General features: G+C 38.7%; 1 protein-coding gene across 2 annotated transcripts in view; it reads left to right on the top strand.

Annotated features, from left to right (window-relative positions):
• The window catches only part of LOC124777960 (regulatory-associated protein of mTOR), a 325,695-nt gene that overhangs the window by 246,187 nt on the left and 63,163 nt on the right, over positions 1-16,345 (top strand). For both annotated transcript variants that reach the window (XM_047253519.1, XM_047253520.1), the window contains one exon: positions 4,809-4,920. In XM_047253519.1, the coding sequence (XP_047109475.1) occupies positions 4,809-4,920 (112 nt within the window). The remainder of the gene's footprint in view (positions 1-4,808; positions 4,921-16,345) is intronic.

The following is a 16,345-nucleotide window of genomic DNA, read 5'->3' as shown; positions in this document are numbered from 1 at the left end:
AAGCAGAGTCCACCAAGTGTTCCTTCTATTTTGGTAACAACTGGTAATCACTCGGGCCTAGGTCCAGCCTTCAGGTGGGGTGGAGAATTACAGTCCAATGAAATCCTTTGGTCCTGGGTTTCACGACAGGCTTGGGGTTAAGTGTTATCTTGAAGCAGCATCACCCCTTTGCTGAAGCAGTATCACTCCTTTGCCCAGTTTCCTCTCTGGCAGTTCTGGATCACCCGTCTGAATTTCTTTAGCATGTAGCAATACCTGTCTAAGTTTATTGTCATTCCAAGAGGCATAAATTCGGTCAGCAACATACTTTGTGGATCCAGAATACAATCATCATCACTTTGCCAGTAGACTCTGTTTGTTTAAACTTTTTTGGCATAGGCAAAGATGAATGTCCCCATCTTGATGATTGTTGTTTTGTTTCAGGTATGAAATGAAACACACATTTCATTGTCCATGAAGATTGAGTCCAACACTATCTCCCTCTTATCACTACGTTGTTGAAGAAATTGATGGGCACAGTTGACACGTTGCTACTTGTCATCTTCTGTAAGCATTTGTGAGGCCCACCATGCACACACCTTCTGATATGCCATTTTTTCCGACAACATTCTCTCACTGAGCTGACAGCAATCTCAGAAACCTGGAGACCTAGTTCATGGATGGTAATCTTCACTTTTCGACCAGTAGTCTCATGACCTTTTTGACAGTCTCATATGAAATGGACAGTCTTCCACTTGGTCTTCATTGTGAATGTCCATGCAACCAGCAGTGAACTCCCTACACCATTTGTGCACATGTTGAATGACCATACACTTTCACCATAAACTTTATGCAATTGACGATGAATGTCTATAGGTGGAACCCCTTTCGCATTTAAAAACCAAATAACTGCACAGATTTTACAACTGATGGCAGCGGCGATCAGGACTTCCATCACAGGCAGCTCCTAGGCAAACACTGAACGGTGGAGAAAAGGAGGAAAGGTTGGGATCAAGAGTGGGTGAGCTGCTGCACATCACAGTGTTGCCAGATTTTGCGTAACACCTCTCCCTGCAGGTTTACTGCTTTGGCAACCTTACTTTTGAATCAACCCTTATATTTCTTCACCATGATGTAAGATCATGGGAAGATTAGCCACCCATTTATAGGGGTACACATAGTTTGACATGGATTCCAAACCATGGTTTCAGAGTTTTTCATATCAACAAATTCTGTCAGCAGTGAAAAAAGTAATAAGTGACAGATAAAAACCCTAGGACTAATTGGAGTTTGAACCTGATACCTGTAGATCCATAGTCTGGCACTTAACAATTGAACCACCAAGCCACTTTTAGAAGTTATGAGTACAAATTAAATTAGCTCATGTGACAGTGAAAGATTTATTGATTTACTATAACAAAGAAAACAATCAATTTTTGGCAATATAATGTAACTGGATGGATAAAAAGTCTATTCACCAAACAGCAGCAGAGCACACACATAAGATAAAGTTATAATTAGTTAAGCTTTTGGAGCCTGTGCTGAAAGGGAAGGAAGAGGAATGAAGGAAAAGAACTGGAGAGGTCTAGGAAAAGGGATAGATTTTGCAAAAGTCACCCAAAACTGCTGATCAGGAGAGACTAACCTTCTCATCCTGTCCATAAGTCTCCCCTAACCTGCAGCTCTGGGTGACTTTTCCAAGATCTAGTCCTTTTCCTAAATCTCTCTGTCCCTTTTCCTAGAGCTCTCTAGCCCTTTTCCGTTATCCTTATACCTTCCCCTTCAAACCCTGTGCCTGAAGGAGGAGCCACTGGCTCCAAAAGCTTGCCTGGTTATAACATTCTTTTATGTGTGTGTTCTGCCACCACTTGGTGAGTAGATATTTTATCTATTGTATCATTATCTTTATCCTGATGTTAATGTCCACTTAATGTGTGCTACTTCCATAGAAGAAAACGTGATTGTTAAAGCTTGAAGTTCAATGATCATTTGCAAATATACCTACAACTAATATCAAACAATGGATAATCCAAGATGGACTAATGACAATATTATGGAAAAGAGATTGCTACTCACACATGGTGTAGATGTTGAGTCACAGACAGGCACAATGAAAAGACTGCTAAATGAGTAACCTATTGGCCAAAAGGCCTTCTTCTGTATTAGACAGCATACACACATACATTCATGCAAATACAACACACATACACATGACCACTGTCTCTGGCTGCCGAGATCAGACTGCGAGCAACAGTGCATGATGGGAGAAGAAATCCAGGTGGTAGGGGTAAGGAGGAGGCTGGGTTGGGGAGGGGGTGGTTAGCAGGGTGGGATTGGGGGATGGTAAAATGCTGCCTTTGAGAGCATATAGTGTGGTACCTCGTCCTATATGCTTCCTGAAACAGCACTTTAATGTCCTCCACCCCACCCTACATGCTGTCCCTGGTATCTTGTCCCTATATGTTCCCACAAACAAACACTTTACCATCTCCAGCCCTACCTTGCTATCCCTCCCCCTCCCCGCCCCAGCCTTCTCCTTACCCCCACCACTGTGGACTTAAATGCGAGATGCTTATAACACTTTCCACAACGAAACTTTGTCTCGAAACCTGACAGAAAATCCAAAAATATTCTGGTCGTATGTTAAGTATGTTAGCGGGCAAGAAACAATCAATGCCTTCTCTGCGCGATAGCAATGGAGATACTATCAAAGACAGTGCTGCCAAAGCAGAGTTACTAAACACAGCCTTCTGCAATGCCTTCACAAAAGAAGACGAAACAAATATTCCAGAATTTGAATCAAGAACAGCTGCCAACATGAGTAATGTAGAAGTAAATATCCTCGGAGTAGTGAAGCAACTTAAATCACTTAAGCAAGTCTTCTGATCCAGACTGTATACAGATTAGGTTCCTTTCCGAGAATGCTGATGCACATTATCTCCATACTTAACAATCATATACAACAGTTTGCTCGACGAAATATCCTTGCCCAAAGACTGGAAAGTTGCATAGGTCACACCAATATTCAAGAAAGGTGATAGGAGTAATCCACTTAATTATAGGCCCATATCGTTAATGTCGATATGCAGCAGGATTTTGGAACATATGATGTGTTTGAACATTATGAATTACCTCTAAGTAAACGGTCTATTGACACACAGTCAACATGGGTTTAGAAAATGTTGTTCTTGTGAAACACAACTAGCTCTTTATTCGCATGAAGTGTTGAGTGCTATTGACAAGGGGTTTCATATCAATTCCATATTTGTGGAAGGCTTTTGACACTGTACCACACAAGCGGCTTGTAGTGAAATTGTATGCTTATGGAATATCGTCTCAGTTATGTAACTGCATTTGTGATTCCCTGTCAGAGAGATCACAGTTCATAGTAATTGATGGAATGTCATTGAGTAAAACAGAAGTGATTTCTGGTGTTCCCTAAGGTAGTGTTGTAGGCCCTTTGCTGTTCCTTAAGTACATAAACGATTTGGGCGACAAAATGAGCAGCCGTCTTAGGTTGTTTGCAGATGATGCTGTCGTTTATTGACTAATTGCAAAATGATTTAGAAAAGATATCTGAATGGTGTGAAAATTGGCAGTTGACCCTAAATAACGAGAAGTGTGAGGTCATCCACATGATTGCTAAAAGGAATCCGTTAAACTTTAGTTACACAATAAAGCAGTCTAATCTAAAGGCTGTACATTCAACTAAATACCTAGGAATTACAATTACAAACAACTTAAATTGGAAGGAACACACAGAAAATGTTGTGGGGAAGGCTAACCAAAGACTGCGTTTTATTGGCAAGACACTTATAAAGTGTAACAGATCTACTAAGGAGACTGCCTACACTACACTTGTCCATCCTCTTTAAGAATACTGCTGTGCAGTGTGGGATCCTTACCAGATAGGACTGACGGAGTACATCAAAAAAGTTCAAAGAAGGGCAGCACATTTTGTATTATTGCGAAATATGGGAGAGGGTGTCACTGAAATGACATCATTAAAAGAAAGGAATTTTTCATTGCGATGGAATCTTCTCACGAAATTCCAATCACAATCTTTCTCCTCTGAATGCGAAAATATTTCGTTGACACCGACCTACATAGGGAGAAACGATCACCATGATAAAATAAGGGAAATCAGAGCACGTACGGAAAGATATAGGTGTTCGTTCTTTCTGCGTGCTATACGAGATTGGAATAATAGAGAATTGTGAAGGTGGTTAACCCTCTGCCAGACACTTAAATGTGATTTGTAGAGTATTGATGTAGATGTAGACATAGACATAGATGTAGATAGATGAGAGACAGTGGTCTTGTGTTTGAGTTGTTGTTGTGTGTGTGTGTGTGTGTGTGTGTGTGTGTGTGTGTGTGTGTGTGTGTGTCACACTATAAACCCAAAGGTACAGGGTTCACTACCAAGTTGGTCTTAAAATGTTTTTCTATCTCTTACTCTGACTTTCACATCTGCAGATCCTTTGTAAGTAAGAAAAAAATCAAGAAGGAACGTGATGCATGTAGCACTTATACTCTAGGAACTATAATAATTGACGTGGTTAGCAGGTTGAAGGAAGGAAGGTAGATGCTTACCATATGCCATAAAGTCATAGTTAACACAGTACTGTGATATTCGAACAAACCTTCAGATTGACTCATTCATGTAAAAATAGAAATTATTATTATTATTATTATTATTATTATTATTATTATTATTATTATTTAATTTTCTTGTTTGCCACATGAAAGATTGTGTGAATTGCATTAAACATGTGGAAATTTTATTGTAAAATTTGTATATTTTCTAACACAAAATTAAATTATTTCAGTGGAGAATCTCCACCTACATCAACAGCATCAACTACGTCAACTATTGAACTTCATAAATTTTCTAGTTCAAGAACACATACACCTCGACCTCGGAGGGTATTGCATAACACAGTGAGTAGTCTGTTGTAAGACAAATTATACAAGCTATGAAACTGATTGGAAAATTAAGAGTAACACTAAATTTTGTTAAAAATAATTTTACTCTAACGTATTACATTGTTGCCGCAAACTCTGATGCCATCATTTTGCTGTACTAGTTAGTGCCACTGGCATGCTATGGGTCATCGATTCAAAAAAAATTGTACTGAAACATTAAGTGAACGGGTGTGTGTGTGTAAACACTAACCATAAACTGATAGTGACAAGGCATATTTTAACTATTAGTATACACTGCCACAAAGATGGCATGCAACAAACATGAAACTGGTGTGAAGTGTACTGTGTGCTTGGATATGCAGATGATTAGCATTTCAGTGCAGTTGTGAAGTGTTGGTAGGAGTGATGCCATCTACATTTTGTACATAAGGAAAGATTACACAGTGGATTTCGCATTCAGAAATTGCATTTGAATATCACAAGATACTGTTATATCTCATGTAATGTAACAAAACAGAAAACCCTTTGAATATTAATCTAACGTGTTCAAGTAACAAAAGTGAAGGAACCCTGATATGTCTCACTGATATCTCAAGCATGTACGTTTAAAGGTAACTGAAACCAAGAATATTTAACTTTTCCCGTGATTCCTTGAGTATTATGCCAACACAGATCGCAATACCTATAAATCTTTACCACAAACACACTTGTTACTTGGGATTTCCTACTGCCTGCAAACTTAATGATGGCACTGCATAACATGCATACTTTCACAACTTATGGTAATAATCTACATGAGAAATGGCATAAAAAAGGCAATATACAAATGAAATGTTACACTAAGAAACAACAGAATTAGACTTATATGGCAGTGGCATTTTTCAACAAGGTAATGCACCATATCACAAGGCCAGGAGTGTGATGGAGTGGTTCAAGGAACACAGTGGCAAGTTCCAGTTGATGTGCTGGCCCTACAACTCACCACGTCCGAACCCAATCGTACCCATCTGGGATGTGATTCAATGTGCTGTCAGACCTTATTGCCTCAATCCCTGGAATGTATGGGAATTAGGTGCCTTGGGTGCAGGTGTGGTGCCAGCTCCCTCCAGCAATCTACCAAGGTCTCATTGCTTCCATCCTATGACACGTTGCCACAGTTATCCATGGCAAAGATGGACATGCCAGCTATTAGATAGGTGGTCAGAGTGTTCCGGCTGATCAGTGTATGCTCACAAAAATCATACTGTGACTGGCACATTATACATTCTGAAAATCACTTCATGGTGAGAAAGTGCATCAGTGTATTTCTAGTTCAGTTTGACAGTCGACAATATGCACAATACAGTCTGTGTGTTTCAGGCTAGATACTGAACACCACTTGCCTATCTGCACGTTGTAGTTCTGTTTAATGTCCTGAATATCAGTTCAGAATGAGAAGCAGTGCAACATGTTTGATTATTAGTTTCTTTGTCCATGGTACACACTGAAATCAAATCACCGATCACTAATAAAACTGTTTTTTAACATTGGCCAAGAAAACAACACACTTCCACTCAAGATGCACAACAGTCCTCTCCCTTTCTCACTCTACAGATTCTTTGTTGGTGTTCCTTTATCGACTTATTGACATATTTCTACAGCTCAACACATCTTGCTTTCCATTACACTGAGTACAGTGATGGAATCAAGTTATGCTATAAATCGAATTAAAATTTGCGAGAGTCTGTAATTTTCAATTGATTGCATAGATTAGTAATAAGAGATGGACTGAGTAATTACAGCACCTTAAAACAAAGTAACAAGCATAAATCCCACAACAATTGTAGCTAGAGGTATGGACGAATAGAAACGGAAACTTTGTATGCAAGGAGTTGAGAAAAGAAAAACATGCAGTAAGAGCAAGAAAGTGAACATTGGGGTTCTATGCAAAATGCCAACTATATAATATTTTGTTGTATAACAATGTAGGGTAGATGTATTTTCTTCTTTCATAGACTTTATCGTGTTATTTGTACTACTGGTGAAATAATTTCGGAGCAATAAGGTTATTCTTGTGTTTCTTCGTGGTAATGGAAATTTGTATTCGGTTTTGTGTGTGCTCCCATGATGACTACAATCTTTTAAGCTATGTTGAAGTACATGAATGCAAAGGGTACACAACATATTCCATTCCTGATACAAGACGACAGCCAGATTCGCAAATAAAATACATGTTTATTCAGTAGGTGACCGGTTTTAGGTTAATACCCATTTTCAAACCACCCAAGGCTTGCAAAGCTAAACATATGTCCAAAATAACATTAAAAATGCTGAAATATGGGTGTTAGCATATTCTATTTTATTTTGGATGTCCATTTAACTTGGCGACTTATGGTTGGTTCAAAAATGAGTATTAACCCAAAACCAATCGTCTACTGAATAAACATTTATTTTATTTGCAGCTCTGGATGTCTTTTGCATCATAATTCAATAACAGTTACTGTCCCATAACATCCGGCATGCTGAAATGGAGGATGGGGAGGGGATGTGAAGACAAAACTCTAGAATTATATAAATTTTTATTTTTTCCTTTTTCCATACTTTTCTCTTTCCTTGTATTATGCTTTCTTTTCTTAGTATGTTGGAAGATTCTTTATAGTATGGAATTTATTACTTTGTTTCTTTGAGCAATTCTGTTTCTGTATACACCATTAGTTGCTATGAATGGATTTGCAATTTTTATTTTTCTGATGTATGTTTGCACATTTATTAACGTGTTATTTAAAGTTATATTTCAGACGAATTTAGAAGAAAAATCAACTCTCTCTACATTTCAGTTCATTTCCATTGCTGGATCCCAAGAACACATTGGAAAAGACACTCCCCTCATCACATTCACTATTTTTGCTGGTGCCATTCTTGCTTTATATAGTTTCTCAAGGGTAAATTTCTTCATTGATTTTATTATAATCCACATAGAATAGCAGAAGATACTGGCTACTTCAAATAGACCTTTGTACACATCAAAAAACATTGTTATCTCATTATTTATTTGTTGGTTTTTCATACATCTTTACTAATACCAGATCCCTCATGTCAATATCAACACCTTTTATTTTATCACCACAACCTTTCCTCTTCTCTGGCAATTTCTTTTCTGTCAGTTTGATCACTCTCTTCTTTTTCTCATCCCTACTCAGCCCATCCCTAGGAGGAAGAGGGAGTTTCCTGTCCACAAAACTTACAGGTCTCTCACCTTTCATAATGTCATAAGGAGTAAACCATATTTTATCATGAACTACACTATTCATTACTTTCTCAGTGTTCTCTTCCACATTTTTCCAAGCACTATGGTTGTTGCTGCATTATATGCAGCATAGTTTGCCAATTTCTCTCATGTAACAGTCAACAGGATTTCCTGCCGAATGTTAAGTTGAAGTATATATCACTGTTACTCCCTCACTGGTAAGATTTTCTTTACATCTTTTACATGTATGTTGTGATCCATTCTTGAAAAATATGGCTTTTTCACAAAATGGTCATTTTATAGCTTATTCAAGATTGCTTTGCCAGGTACCTTTCACTGAGGGTAGGTCATCATAAAATGTAGCATGGAAGAAATTGTTGGTATGAATAATAAAATTTTTGAAGTTGCACACATTATTCCACTGTCAGATACAACAGTTTTTGATGGAGCTGAACAAAGAGTATGGAGACTTTATATATTACTGCAAACTATATTGGTTAAAATAGGAGCATGCCTTGAACAATTTTTGATTTAAAAATCACTATTGTTGAATTTATGAAGGAAAAAATAGTGCATAAACAAGAAAAAACTAGAATATCCAAAAAGGATTGTGAGCACATATTGTTAGGGGGTCCCCCCCCTCCATGAACCATAGACCTTGCCGTTGGTGGGGAGGCTTGCGTGCCTCAGCGATACAGATAGCCGTGCTGTAGGTGCAACCACAATGGAGGGGTATCTGTTGAGAGACCAGACAAATGTGTGGTTCCTTAAGAGGGGCAGCAGCCTTTTCAGTAGTTGCAGGGGCAAGAGTCTGGTTGATTAACTGATCTGGCCTTGTAACACTAACCAAAACAGCCTAGCTGTGCTGCTACTGCGAACGGCTGAAAGCAAGGGGAAACCACAGCCATAATTTTTCCCGAGGGCATGCAGCTTTACTGTATGGTTAAATGTTGATGACGTCCTCTTGGGTAAAATATTCCGGAGGTAAAATAGTCTCCCATTCAGATCTCCGGTTGGGGACTCCTCAGGAGGACATCGTTATCAGGAGAAAGAAAACTGGCATTCTACGGATCAGAGCGTGGAATGTCAGATCCCTTAACTGGGCAGGTAGGTTAGAAAATTTAAAAAGGGAAATGGATAGGTTAAAGTTAGATATAGTGGGAATTAGCGAAGTTCGGTGGCAGGAGGAACAAGACTTCTGGTCAGGTGAATACAGGGTTTTTTGTTGTTGTTGTGGTCTTCAGTCCTGAGACTGGTTTGATGCAGCTCTCCATGCTACTCTATCCTGTGCAAACTTCTTCATCTCCCAGTACCTACTGCAGCCTACACCCACCACGCTGCCCTCCAGTACTAAATTACTGGCTACACTCCATACAAATACTTTCAGAAACGACTTCCTAACACTTAAATCAATACTCGGTGTTAACAAATTTCTCTTCTTCAGAAACGGTTTCCTTGCCATTGCCAGTCTACATTTTATATCCTCTCTACTTCGACCATCATCAGTTATTTTGCTCCCCAAATAGCAAAACTCCTTTACTACTTTAAGCGTCTCATTTCCTAATCTAATTCCCTCAGCATCATCCTACTTAATTCGACTACATTCCATTATCCTTGTTTTGCTTTTGTTGATGTTCATCTTATACCCTCCTTTCAAGGCATTGTCCATTCCGTTCAACTGCTCTTCCAAGTCCTTTGCTGTTTCTGACAGAATTACAATGTCATCAGCGAACCTCAAAGTTTTTATTTCTTCTCCATGGATTTTAAAACCTACTCCAAACTTTTCTTTTGTTCCCTTTACTGCTTGCTCAATATACAGATTGAATAGCATCAGGGAGAGGCTAAAACCCTGTCTCACTCCCTTCCCAACTACTGATCCTGCTCTTGCTAAAATCGAAGTCATTTATACTCAACTGTAAGCCACTTGTTGTGCTGATGTGCTGTTTTCATTCACATTCTCAAAACAACAGTCACATATGGGTGTGGTAAGATATTGCCATTGTGGACACTGATTCATAATTTAGCGGATTCACAAGTACTGCAGATGAACACCTAGCCTTGATGAAGCAAGTGCCGTTCAGGCAACTGTTGCAGTGATGTTACAACTGTCATTGTGCCTATGCTGTTGCTACTGTTTTCTGTCACAGCACCCAAAATTTATTGAAGGCCCCCAGTTTTCATGGTTCCTTTTAAACTGCACATAAACCTACCTCCTCCTTATTATAAGTTACCAACCGTTTGCCTTTGTCAATGACGAAGAATTTTAACGTCCTTCCCAACACCTACATCTATTTCACTACTAATCGAATTTGTGGTAGTCACCACCACAACAATTTCAAAAAATGTTCCTTCTCCCCCTTATCTCCTACCTCCAAACCATTATGTGAAAGAAATGTATCCCCATTGTATACTTCCTTCTTCCTCTTCACTACTACTATCATCTTTGATATCTTCCTCGTCACTATTATCACTTTCATTTTCCAACACATTCTTTTCCTGCTTCTCATCTACTTTGATTCTGTCATACATCTGGAAAACATTTTGATACATCTCGCCACTGATTCCACATTACTTCTATAACTAACATCAGGTACATTCTCTTTAATCACCAGTTTTTGTCTTCCACATGTTATGTCACCAGAGTTGGTATTGCTACTATAAAGTCCCAAGTTTAATGTTTCATCATGGCATAGGTCAGAGTTCGATCCCCCCCCTCCTCCCCTCGCTCCAATATGGGACCTCACTGTTGGGGGTGTTCATTTCCCTTTGGGACTCACCCATTCTGTAATGACCTCTAGTGTTACCCCTACACTTCATCAAAGCTCTTCTTTCTCTACCTCTCACATTTATTTGGTTCACTGTGTTTGTCCAATCCCTGTTCTTGTGGTACCACACAGAATATTGTCTTCATGAAGCAAACAATTTGTTTGCCACCTACCTACATCTCTTACTGTTCAGAAAGTCTTTAATATTATTATTACGTCCTATCAGTCCACATCTCTTATTAGGAAGTGACTTCGCCATTGGTAACATATAGTATCCCTTAATTCCATGGGCTATCCAAATGTTTTAATTTACTGATCCAACTTTCACAGGACTCTCTCACATTCTCCCTATGTCTCCTGTCTTACCATGGAGCCTTCTTAAAAGCTTCTATAATATGACTTTGTTTTTCTTTAGACGAGCAATCACCCAGAAATGCTGATACGAAATCTTCAAAATACTCATATTTATCCAGGGCATCTGCTCCTCAATCAAGATGTTTTCCCTTTAAGCAAGCATTTGGTCTTCAAATTTGACATTCCCTATGCAATCTGCAGTAAATTGACTCCTTGAGCTATTTATAAAAGAAACTGGATGTGCATCTCCATTGGGATAAAAAAACTACATTATTAAAAGTATAAATACTAGCCTTCCTTTTCTGCAGTACCACTGGTGGTGCTGTAATTTTTTTTAATTTTTAACTGTCCTTTCTAAATTTTCTACCCTGTTCTTAATCCCAGGAGTGATCTCTTTAATTCCTTCTATTTCTGGCTTACTATTTTTGTTATAATCCTGTAAAATCTGTTTGCAGTAGTCCTTAATTTCAGTCTTCATTCTTTACAGTTGATATCTTGGGCTTGAATGTCTTTATCCAAGCAGTCTGCCCTTTTCTGTATGGCATTCTCAGATTTCTTTTGTTTTTATTTACTTTGAATTATGCCTCTTTAAACAGCTGATTAACTTCATCTTTAAATTTCTCAAAATCCCTTCAAGTTTGCTCATATTTTCTGCCTAGCTAGTTTCTCTCTTAATCCATCTCATTTTTAGATTCATCTACCTTTTTGCTAACAGTTTCTATCTGTCCACTCACTTTTTTCTGCCTGATCCCCATTTTCTTTTACCTTCCTTCCATTTTCTTCTGTTCTCGTTCCATTTTCTGCTTCTCTTTTAATATCTGGTTCTAATTTAATGATTGATCCTACTCCTATACTCTCCATAACATATTATGCAACTTTCTTTCCATTTTCCTGTGTTTGGAAGGTAGCTATCCATTTGTCTTTCCTTATCGTCATTTTGTTCATGGAAGAACAACAAAAGAAAGCAAAATGAAGTACACCAGCTGCTAAATTTCAAAAGTCAACCTGCAAAGTGCCATATTTCACCCACATAGCATTAAAACAACAGTGTCCTGTCACAACACTGCAACTTACGTGATGAAACAGGGCCCCCTTGAATATTATTCTAACTAGAAACGACCGTGTTCAAGTAACAAAATTGTAGGAAGCCTGAGATGCCTCGCCCACTATCACTTCCCAAGCGTATTTAACTTTTCCCAGGATTAATTGAATATTATGTCACCACAGATTGAAATAACTAGCAGTCTTTACCACACACACACACACAAGTGTTATTAGTGGCTGGCTGCTGCCTCCAAACTTAATAGTGAACACTGCACGATGCATGTATTTTCCCAACTTACAGCATTAATTCGCATGAGATTGGGCCCAAAAACAAGGCTATGTGCAAATGCATAAAATAACATTAGCAAACAAAACAAATATACATACATAGGCAATAAAAATGAATAATAAAAATAAAGACTTTGGGCTTTAGTACCACTAATAGTAATACATATTTGCAATAATGAAGATGGTATCTGAAGATGATGGCCTTGCAATAAAAAATGACATCAATGGTAGAAACTTAGTTAATGAATGGAATTAATTTCAAAGAATGAGTTTCTCTCTCTACAGAAGTGTGTGTGCACTGATATGAAACTTCCTGACAGATTAAAACTGTGTACCAGACTGAGAGTTGAATGTGGGATCTTTCTTCCAGGAGTGCCAGTCCTGCAAGTTCTGTGGGAGAACTTCTGTGAAGTTTGGAAGGTTGGAAATGAAGCAATGGTGGAAGTAAAGCTGCGAGGACAGGTCATCAATCATGCTGGGATAGCTGTTGCTAAAGCATTTGCCCTCAAAACACGAAGGTCCCGAGTTTGAGTCTTGGTTTGGCACACAGTCCTAACCTGCAAGGAAGTTTTGAACATAATTTTATTTTTAATTCTGTCATTTACTGAGAATGTTAATCAAAATTATTTAGATCTTCAAACAATGGAAAATCCAGGACGGAATAATGACAATATTATGAAAAGGATAGATTGCTACTTACTGTATAGCAGGGATGTTGAGTCACGTACAGGCACAAAAAAAGATGGTCAGACAACTTATTTGACTGTCTTTTTTTGTTGTGCTTATGTTCAACTCAACATCTCCACTATAATGTGAGTAGCAATCATATTATTGTCATTATTTAGATCTTCAGTTATTTCAAAGCAATAACAATGAGAAACAAAACAGCTTCAGTACAAAAGATTTTTGTTACCAAATGCTTTCCAGTAATAGTTTGCAAGACAGCTTTTTTAACTTTTTCAAGGCAATCTCCACTTAGCTGGTATTGTTGGCGTGTCATTGTCATTTGCATTATATTGGGTGTGGAGTCTGGTAATTATTGCCATTGTACTTATCCTGTTCATTGTGACCTTCTGTTCGTGGCTCAGCAGGACATCACAGTGTTTGTAGAATTGTCTTGCTTATCATATCCACTAATGGTGGGTTTTGAATTTGCTGCTATCCCTTCAACTGCAACTTGGAACATCTCAAGGTAGCACAGTTCACAGTAAGAAACAATATGTTTATAACTTGATTTATCAATCTGCGGCCCATGTCAAACAATCCTTACTATTCATAATACTTACTGTATACTCTCAGCAGTAATGCGGTGATTGCTCCTTGTACGAAGAGTGTGCACTAAAGTAATGCAACAGATTTTTTTCTCAGCCAATTTCAGTTGAAAAAATGTGGAATTTGTTTTGTGAGCTATTGTGGAATATTCCCACTTCAATCCCAGCAGTTTCATGAATTTCCAGCAGGTGGTGGTGCTATATGTAGCCTTCAAAATGGTGTCTGTTATGGAGGTGCATTGCAAGCAAAGCACTGTCATTGAGTGTCTTGGAGAACCAGAGCATTGCAGATATTCATAGGCACCTGCAGAATGCCAAAGAGACTTGGCAGTGACCAAAAGCATGGTGAGTCATTGAATGAGAGGTGTCTGTCATTATCGCAACAAGGTTGCACAATCTATCCGATCTCCTGTGTCTCAGCTGGCCACTGCACACAGCTGTGACTCCCGCAATTTTGGAAAATTTGAACATGTCATTCAAGGTGATTGATGGATCACAACAAATACCTCACAGCACAACTGGACATCCCCGTTGGTAGTCCTGACACAGTCGTCCAGCTGTTGGTGTACTAAAAGTTCTGTGCCTTATGGGTTCCTCATTGCCTAACAGAAGAACATAAAGAACAACAAAGGACTATCTGTGCAGAATTGCTTGTGCAGAATTGCTTGCATGTTTTGGGGCTGATCATGACAATTTTTTGTTGAACATCGTCACAGACAATGAAACATGGGCTTATCACTTCAACTGGAAACAAAACAGCAATCCACCTCTTCCCCAAAGAAAAAGTTCAAAGCCACACTCTCAGCAGATAAAGTCACGGTGATGACCTTCCGGGACTCTGAAGGGGTCACTAGTACAGCAAGATGCTGGCTCCGATGTCAACCAGTAGGAGTGTACCATGATGGAATACAGGCCCTCCCAGTAACATAGCTCAAGGCCATCACATTGAATGGAGATTATGTTGAAAAATATGGTTTTGTAGCCAAAAGAGTCAGGAATAACATGGTATATTGGAATCCTGGAACAAAACCAACCTGCTTTCAGCAAAAATTTGTGTTGCCTTACTTACTGAACACCACTCATACATTCAAGATCAAGTCTTTCAATATCAGCTCATGCTGCGATCACACATTGCGTATTCAAGATCACTGTTCTCAATATCAGTTCGTGCAAGAAAGTGCATCAGTGTATTTCTAGTTCAGTTTGACAGTCCACAGTATGCACTACACAGGCTGTGTGGTTCACGCTAGATCCTGTAAGTGCATAACATTCACTCTGAGCTGTCTGTGCATTGTAGTTCTGATTAATTTCCTGAATATCAGTTCAGAATGAGAAGCAGTGGAATGTTTTTGATTATTAGTTTCTTTTCCCATGATACACATGAAAATAAAAAGACCAGTTACTGATAAAACAATTTTTTAACCTTGGCCAAGGACACAGCACCCTTGCACTCAACACGATAATTGCCACCTGCTCTCACTCTAAAGACTCTTTGCTAATGTTCCATTATCAACCTATTGACATATTTCTACAGCTCAACACATCTTGCTTAGTGTTACACTGAGTACAACAATTTACAGTATAATTAATAATTTAAAATAACGTGTTAATAATTGTGCAAACACACATTAGAAAAAGAAAAATAGTGATTCCATTCATAGCAGCTCCATGATGTGTAAAGAAACAAAACTGCATTAAGAAACAAAGTTACAAAGTCCATATATACTATACCTTCCAACATACCAAGAAAAGAAAGCAGAAAACAAAGAAAGAAGAAAGCACAGGAAAAAAGAAAATTTTAAGCCACACTGTAGTGTTGTCTTCACAATATGGAGAAACCTCTGCCAGCATCTGTTGAAATTTGACTATGGCTTATCAAGACTATGGTTTATCAGTCTGCAGTGTTGCTGCATGAATTGGTAGATAATTATGACCATCATGCAACTATGTAATTGATGGGTTCAGGGAAAGCCATACTCTGTGTGATGTGGGACCTCGGTGACTCCATGTGACTGCTGCCTGAGAGAGCAGTCACATTGGTAACTCATCTGTGCAGGATCGTGCAGCCATATCACAGACCTTGACTCAGGAAATGGACACAATTAGTGTGACAATGTCTGGAGTGCCACAGACTGTCAGCACAGTAACTGATGTTGCTGCTTCTTTTGATGTGGCAGCAGTGAGAGGTGTATCCAATATGACACAGGAGTATCACCTCCTGGTCTTTTTTTTTTAGGCAAGTCTTGGTTCAGGATAAAGCATCACTGAAGACACATCTGTGTGTGGAGGTTGTGAGGGGAAGAAATGTTGCCAGCTTGCATTTGCCATTGTTATAGAGACTGGAATGTTTCCTTAGTCTTTATTGCCTAATGGGAAAACAGTCTAATGGTCAATCTGCACTTCTGTATCTTGCCAGGTTTTGTGCTTCTCTTTCTTTTTTCTCATGGTTGCTGTATGATATTAATGCTGCAAGGGTCGTTGTACTGTGACAC

The sequence above is a fragment of the Schistocerca piceifrons genome, chromosome 2, assembly GCF_021461385.2.
Source record: "Schistocerca piceifrons isolate TAMUIC-IGC-003096 chromosome 2, iqSchPice1.1, whole genome shotgun sequence".
Taxonomy (NCBI): Eukaryota; Metazoa; Arthropoda; class Insecta; order Orthoptera; family Acrididae; genus Schistocerca; species Schistocerca piceifrons.
The sequence above is the reverse complement of the archived record's forward strand: the minus strand, read 5'-3'. Positions and strand labels throughout refer to the sequence as shown.